At 48.2% G+C, this 18,132-nt stretch overlaps 1 protein-coding gene across 1 annotated transcript in view; it reads left to right on the top strand.

Annotated features, from left to right (window-relative positions):
* The first annotated feature begins 15,913 nt into the window (after positions 1 to 15,913).
* The window catches only part of TGFB2 (transforming growth factor beta 2), a 132,662-nt gene continuing 130,443 nt past the window's right edge, over positions 15,914 to 18,132 (top strand). The window contains exon 1 of the mRNA XM_053308971.1: positions 15,914 to 17,135. Within this exon, the coding sequence (XP_053164946.1) occupies positions 16,790 to 17,135 (346 nt within the window). The 5' untranslated portion in view covers positions 15,914 to 16,789. The remainder of the gene's footprint in view (positions 17,136 to 18,132) is intronic.

The raw sequence follows: 18,132 nt of genomic DNA, 5'->3' as shown, positions 1-18,132 counted from the left end.
CTTAAGTGGTGCAGTGGGGGAATGCTTGACTAACAACCAGAAGGTTGCCGGTTCAAATCCCTGCTGGTCCTGCTGCTCTTTGATTGGCTTTTTGCTTCCTCACGATGCACGCGCCGCCAGCCCGTAGTTTCTTTAGGAGAGGAGAGCTGGTCTTGTGGTAGCAAGTATGACTTGTCCCCATAGCTAACATCCATGCAAACATCCAACCCATGCCCCTGGAGAGCCAGTCCTGTGGTAGCAAGCATGAATTGTACCCACTGCTAAGCAGAGTTCACTTTGATTTGCTTTTGAATGGGTGTCTATATGTGAGCACTGTCTGCTGTAAAATATTCCCCACAGGGGATGGGGGTCATAGCTCAGTGCTAGAGCATCAGGTTCCCTCCCTGGCATCTCCAGATAGTGCTGGGAAAGATTCCGGCCTGCAACCTTGGAGAAGCTGCCGCCAGTCAGACTAGGCGATACTGAGCTAGATGGACCAGTGGTCTAACTCCATGTAAAGCAGCTTCCTATGTTCCAATACAATATTTATTTTAGGACACTTTCAAAATGCACGAGGTATAATTGCCATAATGATCCAATGTTTAAAACAGCAAGGAGCCAGTCGCTAATGAAGCATAACTTTCTATTATTACTAACTGTTAATAAGTAGCAGGTATTCATTGATACTGAACTAACTGAAATAAAAATAGTATTTGATGGAATTCCCAAATCTACAATAAACGTATTCAGATCTGAATCTAATGTGCTGTAATACTTGTTAACCATCTTCAGTTATTGCATTTTCCATGAATGCTGAATGCAGGTATAGCATTCACAGGAGCAGGCTTGTAAGTCCTGCCTCTGCCACACAGAGCCCCTGGTGGCGCAGTGGTAAAACTGCCGCCCTGTAACCAGAAGGTTACAAGTTCGATCCTGACCAGGGGCTCAAGGTTGACTCAGCCTTCCACCCTTCCGAGGTCGGTAAAATGAGTACCCAGAATGTTGGGGGGCAATATGCTACATCATTGTAAACCGCTTAGAGAGCTCCGGCTATAGAGCGGTATATAAATGTAAGTGCTATTGCTAGTGCTATTGCTCTGTCCCCCACACACCATGCATAGAGGCTATTCTCACAAGCAGCCTAACCCAGGCTATGGCAGCCCAGCCTGGGTTGGGCTGCTCATGTCAGGCTGATCCTGGCGCTTCCATCCTGACTCTTAAACCTGGCCTTGAGTCAGGGTTAAGGGGGCGAGCACGCCCTTAACCCCGGCACCATATGTATGTGTGGGGTGGGGGCGCGGCTGCAGGCAATCCATGCACACACAGAACCAGGCGGCAGGAGGACCCAACTGCGGGGGGATCTCTCAATGCACTTCACTCCTGGCATGGAGCACTGAGGGAGGCCGGAGGGTTTCCTTCTCTGGCTCCCTGCTCTGCCGCTTGCAGTGGCACTGATCGTGTGTTGGATGAGCAGCAGAGCCTGGAAGGGTAATGTGCAGGGGCGTAGCAAGGTTGGAGCGGGCCCAGAGACAAGACTCTAAAATGCCCCCCCCCCGCCACTGAAGCTCAGCTCATGAAGTAAAGAAATATTAAATGAGGCTGAATAGTGGTCACAAAAAGGATAGTGTGTAGAAACACCTATGTGCCACAATAGAACATTATCCTAAAAATTTTTTTAAGGTTTTGTAAATTGTGAATGATGCAAGTCATTTAATGGCACTAGAGAAAAACATGCTGTTCTGGTAGCTCCAGGTCTTAACACTCACATCAATTTCGGAGGATGAATACAACTGAAGGAAGCCCGGGCGGGTGTGCGGCTGCGGGAGTCAGTCATGTGATTTGCCTCTGGGGGCCCCCCCAAGTCGGGGCTCCCAGACAACTGTCTCCCCTTGCCCTATTATAATTTCACCCCTGAGATTGTGTGTGGGGAGGCAGGCAGCACCAGCCCTCTGGCCCACCAGCATTTTTGGCTGTGTGTATGACCTTATACAGTCTTTGCCTGAAAACAACAACAACAACTGCTGTACTCGGGAAGAAATTAGTTAGTTAATTAGTTAGTTAGATTTACATGTCGCCCTACTCCCATAGGGCAGCTTACAAACAATAACATATACAGCAACACAATTCTATAAAATACATCTTACATAATGTCATAACCGCAGCCCCATACAGTACTCATTCCACATGACATAGTAACCATGGATTACAAGATCACTCTGCGACCAGCTATCTCAGCGACCGAACACCCCATGGAACATTTCAGTCCTACATGCCTCATGGAAAGCCAACCGATTGTGGAGAGCTCTGATATTATCCAGGAGACTGTTCTGCCACCACTGAGAAGGCCCTGACTCTCGCTGATTGCAGTTTAATATCCCTAGGGCCCGGGATCATCAAGGTATTACTTGTGGCCGATCTCAGGACCCGGAGAGGGACATATCGAACAAGGCGGTCCTGGAGGTATGGAGAGCCTATACCATGTAGGGCTTTAAATGTCAAAGTTAATACCTTAAACCTAACCCGGGCCTCAACCGGCAACCAGTGCAGCTGAAAGAGCAAAGGTGTCACTTGTGCTCGCCAAGGCGCCTTAGTAAGGACCTTGGCCGCTGCATTCTGCACCCGTTGCAATCTCGGAGTTAGGCGCAGAGGCAACCCCACATAAAGTGAGTTGCAATAATCTAGCCTAGAAGTGAGTGTTGCATGGATCACAGTGGCCAAATCCAGAGGGGACAGATAAGGGGCTAGCCGCCATATCTGGCATAACTGAAAAAAGGCCTTTCGAGCGACCTCCATGATCTGAGCCTCGATATTCAAAGAGGCATCAAGAATCACACCCAGACTCTTCACTGTAGATCCTCCCCACAACTAGAGATTCTGGGGTGCCCTCACATGATTGTTATGGGAGTAAAATGACGTGGGGGGGCATGTGGTGTTATTTAGAATCCTTTTAGGCTGCAAACAACAACCACCACCATGACTCATCCAAGCGTATTTCTAACCACCATCAGAAGTAAGAGAATTTACATGTAGCAGGGTGTGTATGTCTGTCTTAATTCGTTCGTTCCCAAGTCATAATCAGCTTATGGAATTCTCTGCCACAGGATGTGGTGACTGCCAGCAGCCTGGATGGCTTTAATTGGGATTCAGATAAATTCATGGAGGACAGGTCTATCAATGGCTACTAGTCTGGTGGCTATAGGCTGCCTCCAGCTTCAGAGACAACTGCTTCTAAATACCAGTTGCAGGGGCATCTGGTGGGCCCAGGGGCATAGCAAGGTTGGAGGGGGCCCAGAGACAAGATTTTAAAATGGGCCCCTTGCGGATATACACACACAAACACACTTCACAATAGATCGTGCACTAACACTCACATCCCCATTATGAATACGGTGAATATCTAGTTCACATTGAATCTAGTTTTTTTACTCTCTGCTCCTGCCGATCTCCAAGAGACTCAACATAATTCATAGGGGGTGCAACATGGGCGTGTGGGGAGTCATGTGATGTGCCTCTGGGGGGCCCCTCGAGGCAATGGGGCCCCAAGACGACTGCCTCCCCTTGCCTAATGGTAGTTACGCCCCTGGGTGGGCTACTGTGTGAAACAGGATGCTGGACTAGATAGTAGGGATGTGCACAGAACCAGTTCTGTGCACTCCTGGGAAGACAATGGGTGGGTGGGCCTTTACGAGGCATGGAAGGTGCTTCCTACCTGCCAGCCTCTGTCCCACCGCTGTTCCCCCGCCGGCGCTCTCTCCAAAAATGGGTGCATGGGACTGCAGCATGCCTCTCTGCACCCTGTTCGGTGTCGCCATGCAAATGGCCAACAGGCATGCCATTTGCTTGGGAATGCATTGCGGGGTGCAGGGAGGAATGCTCCAGTCCTGCGCACCCACTTTTGGAGAGGGCGCTGGCGGGGAAAGAGTGGCGGGGTGGTGGCTGGCAGGTAGGCAGCGCCTTCCCTGCCTCTTAGAGCCCCCACTCCTGTGTCTGAACCAGTTTGGATGCCAGTTGACAGAACCGGGTTGGCGCTCCAGAAAAGGAGCACCAGACTAATTCCGTGCACATCCCTACTATGCAGCAGGGCTGTTCTTATGTGCCCCTGGTGGTGCAGTGGTAAAACTGCCGCCCTGTAACCAGAAGGTTACAAGTTCGATCCTGACCAGGGGCTCAAGGTTGACTCAGCCTTCCATCCTTCCGAGGTCGGTAAAATGAGTACCCAGAATGTTGGGGGGCAATATGCTAAATCACTGTAAACCGCTTAGAGAGCTCCGGCTATAGAGCGGTATATAAATGTAAGTGCTATTGCTATTGCTATGTTCTTAAGTCTGTGGCCCACATCGGAAGTCAAGGTTTAATACTGGCTTAGTGTGGTGTCCTAACAGACCCAATATCTCCAGATATTTACTTCCAGTGGTGGAAGCAAAGGCGGAGTTCACTGAGTTGGCTTGCACTTTTGCCTCCTGTGTAACGGATCCAGGCCCACACTGAAACCCTTCCGCAGGGTCCTCCTGTACAACTACACTCTGCTTATTGTAATGATTAGCGTTTTTATAGGGCCTCGTATAATGCAGCGATTCCCACAACTACAGTTTTTAGCTGAGCAACATCGAACACACTTTTGGATGCCTGACTGTCCAGCTTGTCCTGCTGAATCATTTTATGGGTGCAGAGAAAAACCAGCTGACATGATGAGGAATACAACTCAAAGTAGTACCACTGCGATTAAAAGGACAAATTGATTTCTATGGGACTACTTTTAATTTCTATGAGACTATTCTGAGCAATTTTTAATTTCTATGGGACTACTCGGAGTAATTTTTAATTTCTATGGGACTACTGGGAGTAATTTTTCACATGTCAGCCATCACTTGGAAACTGAAAAGGAGAAAGTTATATACTGTGTTTGGGGGATCTTTCTGGCAGAGTTTGGTTCTCCACTCCTAGCGTAATATTTATTTAAAATGCTGTATTATTATTAACACTTCAAAAAACTATGTTGGCATATAAACTACGCTGAACACAAAGTTTTGAAATAAGCTGCAATAGTCACAATTCCCCCCTTCACTCCTTTCATTTCCTATAAGCCTTGCCAAGAAAACCCTAAATTTAGAAAATCTGGGAGAACAAGAGTCAGTGAAGCAACAAAATATACATCCTAAAACCGAAGAGTGGAAAGAAAAGAAACAAAACCACCCATCCTCCTTGATTACACAAACATGAAAGCAGTCATGGGAAGATCTCTTAGTGAAGTAAAGGTATTATTAATCTCCAAATTGTTTGAGGAACCCCTGCCAAATATTTTGAAGTCTTTCTAGACCATTGGCTTTAAGATCCGTTGCTCTCACTCTTTGATCGAATCAAATCCTAGGCTCGCTGTTTCTGAACTCAAACTAGTCTTCTAGCACAATCGTCCTAGCTGTTTAGCTGCATATTTGTTTACACTTCATAGAAGCAATAAGTATCCTAAGTGCTCTTGCTTCTCAAACATAAGAATCAGTGATGAAGGTTGAAAGCTCAGTTAAAAATATTCATTATAATGTTGGGTTTAAGTAACAATAGAACAATGTGAAATGTCCCCGTGACCTCTAGTGGATAGGAGAATTGACATGTTGACTATTTTTTGTAGTAAGAATTTTCTGCTTGATCATGAGAAATCTTAGGATAAAAAGGGGGGACATTTTGATGGAGAGTCAGGTTGTCTTTGGGCTTCCTCACTGACTCTTTCTGATTTCCAGTTGGTAAGTAAATACAATGCTCCTTGAACTATACTCTTTGACAGTACTTTTCATGAAATGCCATTTGGAATCAATACTATGTGGGGAGGAGAGCTGGTCTTGTGGTAGCAAGAAGCAGGGTCTGCCCTGGTTTGCAGTTGGATGGGAGACTACATGTGCGAGCCCTGTAAATATTCCCTTTAGGGGATGGGGCCACTCTGGGAAGAGCGCTTGCATGCAGAAGGTTCCAAGTCCACCCCACCACACACACACACACACACACCCCGGCACCTCCAAGATAGGGCTGGCAGAGACTCCTGCCTGCAACCTTGGAGAAGCCACTGCCAGTCTAAGTGGACAATACTGAGCTAGATGGACCAAGGGTCTGACTCAGGATATGGCAACTTCCCATGTTCCTATGTACGTGCATAGGGTATGGATAGATTTTGGATGGTGCAGATTTGTACTAACGTTTCATTCCAGAAAGATGAGCTCACCCTACCATTCTAGAGGAAATGAAGTAAATCCACCCCTTCCTGCAGCGCCAACATCTACCAGGCTGCACTATCTATAATGCATGAAAGTGGGCTGGGGTCCAAATGGACCCTAAGCTGAATTTTCTGGTAAATCATATGAAGGCATAGGTCTCATGGCAAAGATTTGGTTGCTAGTGAAGCATCTCTTCATTCCAAAGGCTGAATGCATGGCATAATCTCTCCAGTCCACCTACAGTGGAGTCAAGTGGCTTTTGCAGCATTTGTTTTTTTTTAAGGCAAGCATGAATAAATATGAAGGAAACTGACAAAATGAGTCAGTTTCTTGGTCCAGCTTGCTTAATATTGTCTACACTAGGGGTTCCAATCTGTGGCACTCCAGATGTTGCTGAACTACAACTCCCATCATCCCGAGCTGTAATTTATATGCTGGGAGCTGTAGTTCAGCAACATCTGGAGTACTACAGATTGGGAACCCCTGGTCTACACTGACTGGCAGTGGCCTTCCAGCATTTCATTCAGGTTTTCTTTCCCAGGCATCTCCTACCTGGAAATGCCAAGGTTTGAACCTGGGCCCTTCTGAATGCAGTGTGTGTGCTCGAACGCTGAATATGGCCCCATCCCTAACCTTTGGATAACCTTCGGCACGTTGGATGTTTCTGGCTATAAGGGGTCAATGGGGCAGCAGGGAGGAACGCTGCCGCCCTGATGAACTTTTAAGAAAATGCAATGCCGATGGGGGGGAAAGCAGAGGGAGGGGTAAGTGCATCCTCCCCCACCCTTAAAGATGCATACACACACCCGCCTTTGAACTGGTGGAACTGCCTTCCGTTCGAACTGGTTTGGAGGCCCATAAAGGGCCTCCGAACTGGTTCCATGCACATCCCTAACTCCTACTGTCCATGATGCATTGCGCAGAATGTGAGCCAGTGTTTTTACCCATCTTCTAAAAGTCATCCAATGGACATGGAGAGAAAGTCACCACAACCAGACTGAGTCACCACAGCCCAAGTTCCTTGTTGCCATGCACCTTGCCTGAAGAAGTGAGCCGGGGGGGTGGGGGGAGCACACTGAGCAGGGCTTCCGAGGAATGTCCTTTGAGATCCTTTCTCAAATGGACAAGGGCATGTTCATGTGGGAACATGGAGGCTTCAGACCCATTCTCATTTCAGCTCAATGGCATGATTGGCAGCCAACATGCCTCAGACCAAAGAAAGGCCTGGAAGGAAAGGGTCAAAAATAAATATGGGCCCATGGAGGTCGGCAACAGCCAAAACAGTTCCTGGCCGAATTCAGACATAATGGGAATCCATAGTTTCCTGCTACAAGAATGAGGCCGTAAGCCATGGGCTTGCGTAACCCACCGTCCGTGTACACACATGTATATATGCATGGAGAGGGAAAGTGGGAATACTTACTTTCAGGGGTAACTAAACCAAAGTTCTGTGTTGCATATGAACTCAGAGCACTGTAGTTTAGTGCAAGCCATGGTTTTGACAGGGTGTTCCCTGACTTACCCAGTGCTGAGTTCCTGACGGGTAGCAGTTGGGGCTGAGGCAGGGCCAGACAAAAAGCGATTGGGGCCATCTACAGTGTAGACTGGCCAAGCTGCATTGCCAGGGCAACATGAGCCTTGCAAGTGAGCCCTCCCCTGAAGAAGGCTACAGATAGGATGGAATTTGGGGACAATCTAGCTAGGAATGGAAGCTGTGGCTCCCTGAGCAAAGCCCTTCTCCCTGGTCATGTGTTCCAACCATTTTTCCTAGAAAAATAATAATTGACAATGATGTACACGGTGACATATCTCTGGATCTACAGTAGTCCATTGGATGGGCTAGGCAGTAATTGGGTGGGAAAGACCTACGTAACTGGCCATGCCCATGTGAAGGCTTCCAAACTTCACTCCAGCAAGAAGAGAAGAAGCCATGGGGAAGCAGCTCTTTTAAGCACTGCATTACAATATGGCAGTGTCCTGGCTTTGCCTCTTTGAGTGCCTTTAGACAAAGTTATCACTGCTGTAGAGGGAGGAAATGAAGCAAAGTCTGGTGGGGCAAGTACCACTGCCTGCAGTGCCAGTCTGTTATTTAGTTTTATTTAAGATATTTTTATACCACCCAAAACTTATGTCTCTGGGCAGTTTACAACAAAAAACAACAACAGAAAAGTTCAAACAAACAAACAAACAAACAATAATAATAATAATAATAATTATTATTATTATTTATTATAAAATGACAACAGAGAAATTAAAACATTGGTTAAAATAAATGACAACAAAATGTGAAAAAACTGCAACAATTTTAAACCTTAAAACCATATTTTAAAACAATGATAAAACTATTAAAACGGTATTTAATTAAAAGCCTGGGTGAACAGATGTGTCTTTAAAGATTTTTTTAAAAATCTGTCAGAGATGAGGACACTCTTATTTCAGCAAGGAGCGCATTCCAAAGCTTCGGGGCAGCAGCAGAGAAGGCCCATCCCTGAGTAGCCACCAGACAAGCCGGTGGCAACTGCAGCGGACCTCTCCTGATGATCTCAATGGGCAGTGGGGTTCATGACGAAGAAGATGTTCCCTTAAGTACTCAGGCCTGAGCTGTTGTGCCCTGCTTGAGGGAGCATCCCTGGAGTTGTCCAGCCTCTGCATCGCCTCCCATGCTCTGCTGACTCTTGAACTTTACTGCACCCTTCAGATTTCCAGATGTAGCCTCGCAAAGTATCCTGTACCATTAAGTTCAAAGAAAATAGAATCTCTACTTTATGAGGCTCTAAGTCTCACCACATGCCCTCTCTGCAGCTTCTCTTGTCTCTCTAGATCTATGGGATGTTTTTTCCCCATGGACAACATTTAATCTCTTTCATAGAAACTCCACTATGCAAATAATAATCTACTGGGAATTCAGCAATCAGAATGCTCTTGAACATTCCATGACAACGCAGAAGCTCAGCCAATGGCTGGGAAGATTTCAGTACAGCTGCAGAATATTGGTCTAGGTCATTACAAACCATATGTCTAGGGTCTTAAGGGCTTTATTATAGTAAGGTCCTCCTTGTTTGAATTTGTAGAAGAGGACCTCAGTCCAAGCATATAACTTTACAGACAGGGAGGGAGGGAGAGGGGAGTGTGAGAGGACAAATCAAAAGGTTCTTGCGTAATATAGAAAACTTCAAATTTGCTTTAGTACTGCAACCATCTTGCCTCAGAGTGGAAATTGTGCAATTGTCTGACGCTCATCATCACTGAGCAGCTTACGAAAATTACCTCTTAAATTCCAAAACATATTTCTCCTCCAACAATGGCCTTTAGTGTGTGAAACATGACCCGCCACCTTGTGTAATGACTTGGTCGTCAGCAGATTATTACCTTTATATTTTACACAGGGCATTTGCATTTAACAATGTAAAAAGAAACCACAAGGTTGTTAACTTAAAAATTATGTGATCAAGATTTTTTAACAGGAAACAGAAGATCCTTATGCTCAATGAAGTAACTTTCCAGGTTTTCCCATTTTTGTAATAAACAGTACTTTTAAAAAAAAATTGGAAAAGGACACCATCGTATTCAGCTGGAAACATGAAACAGATAAGTTTTGTTCTTTCTTAGTGCTAATGCTAAGTGAACAAATGGTCTTTGCTTCAGGGCAGAACGACATTTTGAGCCGGGTCTCATAATCAGTGAGACCCGGTTGTGGAAGGGAAGCTAAGCCCGCTCTCCCCGCAGATGATCCTGGCGGGAGCCCTGGGCGGCCGGATTGGCCACCCACACGATTGCCGGCTCCGTGACGGAGCCAGCGGGGGCTGGGGGGAGCGGGGGCCGATCAGCATGCTGTGCAGGGCATGCTGGCGAGACCCCCGGAGCCAGGAGGCGGCTTTTTGCCTCTCCTCCAGGGGTCTCCTCGTGAGTAGCCATGGCTACTCATGCTTTAAAAAAACCGGGTTTGCAGAGCGCTCGCTCCGCAAACCCAGTTTTAGGGGAGGGGTATTTAGTCGGGTTAACCGCCTGGGAGCGACCGGGCTCGCCTGTGAGCCTGGTGGCTCCCACGATCAGGCAAGATTGGGCTAGACTCCCCTAGCCCGATTTTGCCTGATCGTGGGAATAGCCCTATTGAGGTCATTCACACAATCAAAAACTGTGTTCGACAAAGGTTTGGGAGCTGTGTACCCTCCCAATTTTTGAGCAAGGTAAGAGGAAAACCTGGGTGGAGGTGATTGGGTGCAAGCAAGGTAGGAGAAAATCCTAGGGAAACCCTTTTCCTCCTACCTTGCTTCCACACAACCAAAACCTGGGAGCACACATAGCTCCAAAACCCAGGTAGATCACAGTTTTTGATTGTGTGAATGACATTATCTCAGCAAATGGAACTTCTCAAACCCACATTTACTGAGAAAAGGCGGGTGAGGGGATACTTACAGGGCATGATCAACAAAGGGAGCGGTGCAACCCCTCCTGCACTCAAGAATTATCCCCTGCTAATACAGCCCTAAGCCACCTAATGGCACAGTGGGAAAGCAACCTGCCTAGAGAGCAGGAGGCTGTTGGTTCGAATCCCCACTGGTGTGTTTCCCAGAATATTGGAAACTCCTATATCAGGCAGCAACGATATAGGGAGGTGCTGAAAGGCACCATCTCATACTGTTCAGGAGATAGCAATGATAAACCCCTCCTGTATTCTACCAAAGAAAACCACATGGCTCTGTGGCTGCCAGGAGTCAACACCGACTCGACGGCACAAAATGCACCCCTACACTGCCTTTTCCCTAGTCAGGCTTCAAAATCAGTTTTCTAAACCCTATACCTCTGACCTGCCAGGCATTTTCAAGCAGGCTCGGACTGGCCCACAGGGCATATTCCCGGTGCACCCTACCCGTGGGGCGGCCCTGAGCCCTGCCTCACTCAGTAACAGTGAATACTCCCACCCACAAGTACCCATTCTGCTCAAAAGCAAAAGTACCCATTCTGCCCTCCCCACATACATTCCACCGCCCTCTCAGTGACCCCAGTCCGGCCCTGTTTTCAAGGGAGCATCCATCAGTGGTGAAGGGTTACATTACATGTCTCTTCTCGTCAATTCTCCTCTGCATACCCCTCACCCACACTGGCGTAATGTCTTATTCTGAGACAGGCCACTGGTCCATCTAGCTCAGTACTGTCTATACTGACTGGCAGTGTGTCTCCAAGGTTTCAGGCAAGAGTCTCTAAGCCCTGCCTGAAGATGCTGCCAGGGAGTGAACCGGGGATCTCCAGCAAGCCACCGGCCCCACCCGCTAAGGATTGGCTCAGCACTGTACAGAGCACAAGAATATGACCTGTCATGTGGATGACTGAAAATGGTTCTCACAATTCCCTGCCCTCACCACCCCTGAATTCTTGCACCTTTTGCATATCTTTTACATTCAAAGAGCTTCAAGCAGTGGCCACAGCTTGACTGCATGGTGACCATTGTGTTTAGGATATGCAGCAGTCCTGTTGAGCCCCTGCAGCCAAATTCACAATGGCAGCAGTTCTCATGTAAGATCAGTGCTGCTGTCCGTGGCAATCATATGCATCAGTAAGGAAAGGAAGGGTTGTGCCCTTGAGTCGGTGACCACAGAGCCATGTGGTTTTCTTGGTAGAATACAGGAGTGGTTTACCATTGCCTTCTTCCGCACAGTATGTAGTTCATTTTGATGGCCTAGTGAGCATCATACTACAGACAGATCTTGCAGATCATCTCAGTACTCTTTTGCTATGTGATTTCACCAGGCTTACTATTCCAAAAGCTACCTTCAGCTAGTGATTTTAATTGTAGTGATTATTATTAAATACATATATCTTTATATACTGCTTTTCAACCCAAAATCTTGCCCATGTTATCAGAGGAGGAAAATACTCCTTACCACAGTTAATCATGAAGGGAAAGATTAAAGGAAGAAGAAGTGTCAGTAGACGAAGAAGCTCCTGGTTGAAAAATTTGTGGGAATGATTTTGGATGCACATCCTTACAACCTTTTAGAGCAGCGGCATCCCAAGTCAGAATAGCTGTAATGATAGCTAACCTCTGGTAGGAGATAGCACCTGAAGAATAATAATGAAAAAACACGCTCAAAACAGTTTACACAGCAAAAGAAAATAGAATATGCTTCCCAAAAGCGTTCACAATTTTAACACCAACATGTGCATATGCACACACGTGTGCATGCGCACATACAAAAACACAGCCACTGGGCGAATACAGGCAGTTGCTTTTCCCATTAAATATCAGAGAATTGTGTCTCTTAGCCAAGTGGTATCGTCGATAGTCCTCACCATTCACTGCAATTGGCAATTCTGCCCACAGCATCCGCAATGACATCACCACCACATATGCCAGTGGTGGAACCAATTCTGAGCCTGCTGCAACATTGGCTCCAAACACATTTCTCTCTTTTGGAACAGAGACTAAAATGTGGACACTTGAAAATGAGTTATATTTGAAAAGGTTGTACAGGCTGTAAGTACAATTTGTACCAATGCCCTCAAGTGTGGGACTGGAAATTAGTCACCCAGGAAAGTGAGGGGAGAAGTGCCTTCACATTAGATATGCTTGAACTTTTACAGAAAGAGAAACTGATGGTGAAGACATGACATCTTAAGGAGGATGAGAGTGGCTTGAACACACATTTGCTGCCTCCTGAGGCGTTTGCCTTCAGGGCAGTGACTGGATGTTAGGCAATTTCTAGCCCACTGAGGGCCAAACTACACGAGGCATTTAAAGCATCATGAGACTTGATGGGCTTGATTTTTCTTTAGTCAACAGCAGTCAGATTAGAAACATGGGGGGCAGGGGTCCTCAGCTGTGGTCTTGATCCACAGAAGGTCCACAATCCAGCTACTATTTACTGTGGGGGAAGAGACTCCCATCTGGCAACATCAATGGGAGCTCTTTTCTGGGGTAAACAGCAGTAATAGGAACATAGGAAGATGCCTTATGCTGAGTCAAACCATTGGCCCATCTAGCTCAGTATGGTCTACACCAGGGATTATCGACGTTGGTTCCCCAGATGTTATTGGACTTCAACTCCCATAATCCCCAGCCCCAGTGGCCTTTGGTTAGGGATTATGGGAGTTGAAGTCCAATAAGATCTGGGGACCCAATGTTGAGAATCTTTGGGCTACACTGTCTGGCAGTGGCTCTCCAGGGTTTCAGGCAGGAGTCTCTCCCCGCCTTGCCTGGAGATGCCAGGGAGTGAACCTGGGACCTTCTGTATATAAGCATGCAGTGCAGATGCGCTTCCTGACCATAGTGAGCTATGGTCCCATCCTCTAAGGTCCCAGTACTCCCATGTAGTCTCCCATCCAAATGCAAACCAAGGTGGATCACCCGGCTTAGCAAAGTGAACAATTCATGTTCATTACCACAAGACCAGCTCTCCTCATTCACAGAGATTGAGACAGCAGTGGAAGCAGAGTTCATGCACCCATGCCATGATCCCTGATCTGCAGGGGGCCTTGATCTGACTACTATTGACTACAAAAGACTCAGCTACAGATCCAAGGGGTCAGCTAAGCATCCTGGATCCCAATGCTGGATCAGGCCCAAGGCTATCTAGTCCAGCATCTGGTTTCACACCGTGGCCCACCAGCTGCCCCTGAGAAGCTCACAGGCAAGAGATGAGGGCATGTCCTTTCTCTTGCTGTTGCTCCCCTGCAACTGGCATTTAAAGGCAACTGGCCTCTGAGGCTGAAAGTGGCCTATAGCCATTGATAGACCTGTCTTCCGTGAATTTACCTAAGCCCCTTTTAAAGCCATCCAAGCTAGTGGCCATCACCACATCCTGTGGCAGAAAATTCCATAGATTAATTATGTGCTTTGTGAAAAAGTTTTTCCTTTGGTTGGTCCTCTATGTCCCAGCCTTCAGTTTCATGGGATGACCTCTGGTTCTAGGGTTGTGAGTGAGGGAGAAAAATATCCCTCTGTCCACCCTTTCTACTCCATGCATAATTTTATACATCTCATAGGAACAATGGAAGCTGTCATATACTGAGTCAGACCATTGGTCTATCTAGCTCAGTATTATCATCACAGGCTGGCATTGGCTTCTCCAAGCCCTGTCTCTCTCAGCCCTATCTTGGAGAAGCCAGGGAGGGAACTTGTAACCTTCTGCTCTTCCCAGAGCGGCTCCATCCCTTGAGGGGAATATCTGACAGTGCTCACACTTCTAGTCTCCCATTCAAATGCAATCAGGGCAGACCCTGCTTAGCTAAGGGGACCAGTCATGCTTGCTACCACAAGACCAGCTCTCCTCTCTCGATCACGTCTCCTGGCAGTCGCCTCTTCTCTAAACGAAAAAGCCCCAGATACTGTAGCCTTGTCTCATATAAGGAAGGGGCTAACCAGTCTCATTGAGTTCAGTGACGTTGAGTCAAGGCTAAATAGCCTGCATGCTGCCCATTCTTGCAACAGTTGTCTGGGGATCCCCCCCCCCACACCGTGTTGCCCAATCCACCACAGAGGAAGGAGGGGAAACATTACCATTCTAAATAAAACACCCAAGCAACATTTTGTATAGTGTAATGTTTGGACAGGGAAAAGTTTGGAAGCCATTGAACCACTGGATGGTACCCCCACCCACGCTTCTTTACTATTCATTCATATATATATATCGGCTGTCATCCAGACTAAGTTACTCACGAGTAGTATGCGGCAACATAGACATGCCTCCAGCGGGATGACTCGTGAGTAATTTAGTCTGGATGTCATGTCAGACAGTTTCTTCTGTCAGAAATGCAACTGATGTTCTCGGCCTCCCTTCCTTTAAGAAACAAAAACTTTGAATCTGACCCCATCTCCTTCTGAGCGGCGTCCAACGACCCTTCTTTCCCTCCAAAGGAAGAGGGGACTCTAGCCCAGCTGCGTCTCCTTTAAGATCAGAGCCCGGCTCGAAGAGCCAAAGAAATCTCCTGCTACCATCTTGCCCTCCCTGGCGATGGAAGCGCGTTGGCCACCCCCGCGGCCGAGCTCTGGAGACATTTCCCTGGGCCAGCAGAGCTGCAGCTACTCGCACCATTAGAGGGGGACAAGGAGGGAGGAATCCTCCGCGGCAGCGTGATGCAGCCTCCTCCGCACGTCATTTTGTTGGGAGGCAAAACACACATGCCTAAGTTCTCCCTCTCCCGGCAAGATCGTGATGTTATCTGCTGCTGCTGCTGGTGAAAGTTCCCCTCTTCTGAGGAAGGCGAGCAAAGGGGCTCCTAGGAACTCCGCAGGAGCGAAGCGAGGGCGGGAGAGGCAGCAGGGCAGGAGCAGGAGGAAAGTGCGCCTGACCGGTCGGTGGCTACGCTGAAAGCCGGGCAGGAAGGAGTCCTGGGCAAAAAGAAATCACCTACTCAGGGAGAAAAGGTGCCAAGGCCAGAGGAGGGGTGGGCGGGGGGAGAGAGAGAGCCGAGGGAAAGCAACCTTTGCACTCTACTTAAAAAGAAATTTAAAAAAGCCTAGAGATTGGGGAAACAGCAGCAGCTCTGCCTTGTTGACTGCGGCTTTTTATTTAAAAAAAAAAATTGTGGAGGAGGAGGAGGAGGAGGAGGAGGGAGCTCCTGGAAAAGTGCAGCCAGAAGTAGCCAGAGAGAGGAGGGAGGTGAACTGGTTGGTTGGTGCAAACAGTCAGTAGCGGTAGCAGCAGCAGCCTGCGGGCCACGGGAAAGGAGGATCAGCGCCGATTGCTGCCCACGCCACGAGGGTGGGGGTGGGTGGGGGGGAGAGAGAGCAACTTGCGGGAGGGGAGGGGACCCGGCACAACCAGCCTCGTTCTCCGCCCGTCCGTGGCGCGTTTCGGGTTCTCTCCCGGCGCGCATACACGCACGCATACATACACACACGTGGGCGCTTGTCGCCTGCGATCGCTGCTGGACACCGGCCCCTTCGGGCGAAAGAGGCAGCTGGGTGCAATCTCCGGGAGGGGGGCGTTCTCCTGGCTGGGCTCTCTCTGGCTGCCAGCCGGTGCCATCTCAATTTAGGAGCGTGGGAGCTTGTGGAAAGCAGGGATCCGAGCTCGGAAAACCCGCGGCTGAAGCGGCGGCCAGTTGTCTTTTTCCACGCCACTCTTTCAACTCTCTAAGAAACTTTGGTCTTGAGACGTGCTTTTTTCGGAGTTTGATTATTAAGATCTACTCTCTCTTTTTCTTTTTTGCAAAGAGGGGGAAGCAGCCCTCTTTCCTGTTGCAAGCTGCTTGCCCTAGTAGCAACCTGCTTAAATAATAACAATAATCCTTGCAACCTGTTGCATTTTTTAACAATCATCAACCTGTTGCAGTTTTTAATAGAAAGCGAGTGCCGGGCTGAACGCGCCATCTGTTGCAACGTTTGCTTGCAAACCGCACCGTGACTTGCGACCTGTTGTGCTCGAAAGCGCTGTACTGCGAGGGCTCGCAACCCGGTGCACGCTACTGTGTTTGGACGAGAGATCTGTACGTTGCCTTTTTTTTTTTTTTAAACCTACATCTATCTCCATATTAAAAAAAATCTCAACCGTCTTCGCACACTTCCACTGCAGAAACAAAACGAAAATCCCCAAACCCGTTTTTTGGGGAGGGGGAGGTGAAGAGTGAAGAGAAGCGCTACTTAAAAAGAAAGAAAACCCTCTAAAATGCACTGCTATCTCTTGAGTGTCTTCCTCACCCTGGATCTGGCCACCGTGGCCTTCGCCCTGAATACCTGCAGTACCCTCGATATGGATCAGTTTATGCGTAAGAGGATTGAGGCCATCCGAGGGCAGATCCTGAGCAAACTGAAACTCACCAGCCCTCCGGAAGAGTACCCGGAGCCCGAGGAGGTCCCCGCGGAGGTCATCTCGATCTACAACAGCACGCGGGACCTGTTGCAGGAGAAGGCGAACCACAGAGCCGCCACTTGCGAGAAGGAGAGGAGCGAGGAGGAGTATTACGCCAAAGAGGTCTACAAGATCGACATGCTGTCTTATGGCCCTTCCGAAAGTAAGTCTCGTGTCCGCGTGTATGTTTGTGTGACAGGCAGACAGCCGAGGAGGCGAGGTCCCCCCCCCCTTAAAAAAAAACCTTTAGCAGATAATATAATGGGGCTGTCTTATCTCCCAGGTGTTTGGCTACCCGGAGCTCGTGCAGATGCAAGGGGCCACCTAGGAAGGTGAGGGGTCTCTTCGAAAGGAGAACCCCCTCCCCACCGCATAAGAGAAATATAAGGCAGAGCTCTTAATCGTCATCGGGTGTATGTTGAAATCTTTCCTCACTTCTAGTCCTGTGATACTAAGGACGGCTGGAAGTATGGATGCTATAGGGAATGATGGTTTGGTTGTGCGCTGGGAAGCGTTGGTGATCTGGCTTCGGGTATCATTGCCACCAAGGTTTAGCGAGACAGGCGCTTGTGGTTGAGCTTAGCTGTACAACTGCTTTCTGTGCCAGAGTTTAGCCTGGGTTGGAACTTGTGGCATGATGCTGAAGGAGTATCTCTGGGCATCTGCAGAGTGCCTGGGACTTGCAGTTGCAGCATAATGTTAAAGGAGTACCTCTGAGCATCTGCAGAGTGCCTCTCTGTAACCACCAGTCTCTTCAAAGCTGAGGTCCAGAATAAGAGCTTTCAGGGCAGAGGCGGCAACTTCCAAGTAGGCGTTGTCTCTGGCATCTCTCTTTTTGGAATACAAACACCCATCAGGGATCACCCTTGAAAATCAGGGACATCTGTCAACACCAGCATGCCACCCCCATGCTTTCCAGTGCCAGGCGCATTAGGAAACCTCCTTATCTGTTCTTCTTCACCCTCCTCAGTTTCTGTTTATTTTTCATGGTTTCCCTTGGGGTGGGAATAGTGGCTTCCCAATCTGTTCTCTGGATGCCCTCCACCCCCATCCTTCCCTTCAGCTCGCCCTGCTGCACCCAGCAATCAGCGCATGTTTCCCCTCAGTATTTTGTCAGCACCTGGGTCAACAAACCTCCCTCTAATAGGATTACTTTGTTA

Source organism: Hemicordylus capensis, chromosome 1 (genome assembly GCF_027244095.1).
Source record: "Hemicordylus capensis ecotype Gifberg chromosome 1, rHemCap1.1.pri, whole genome shotgun sequence".
Lineage (NCBI taxonomy): Eukaryota > Metazoa > Chordata > Lepidosauria > Squamata > Cordylidae > Hemicordylus > Hemicordylus capensis.
This window is presented reverse-complemented; position numbering and strand designations above follow the sequence as displayed.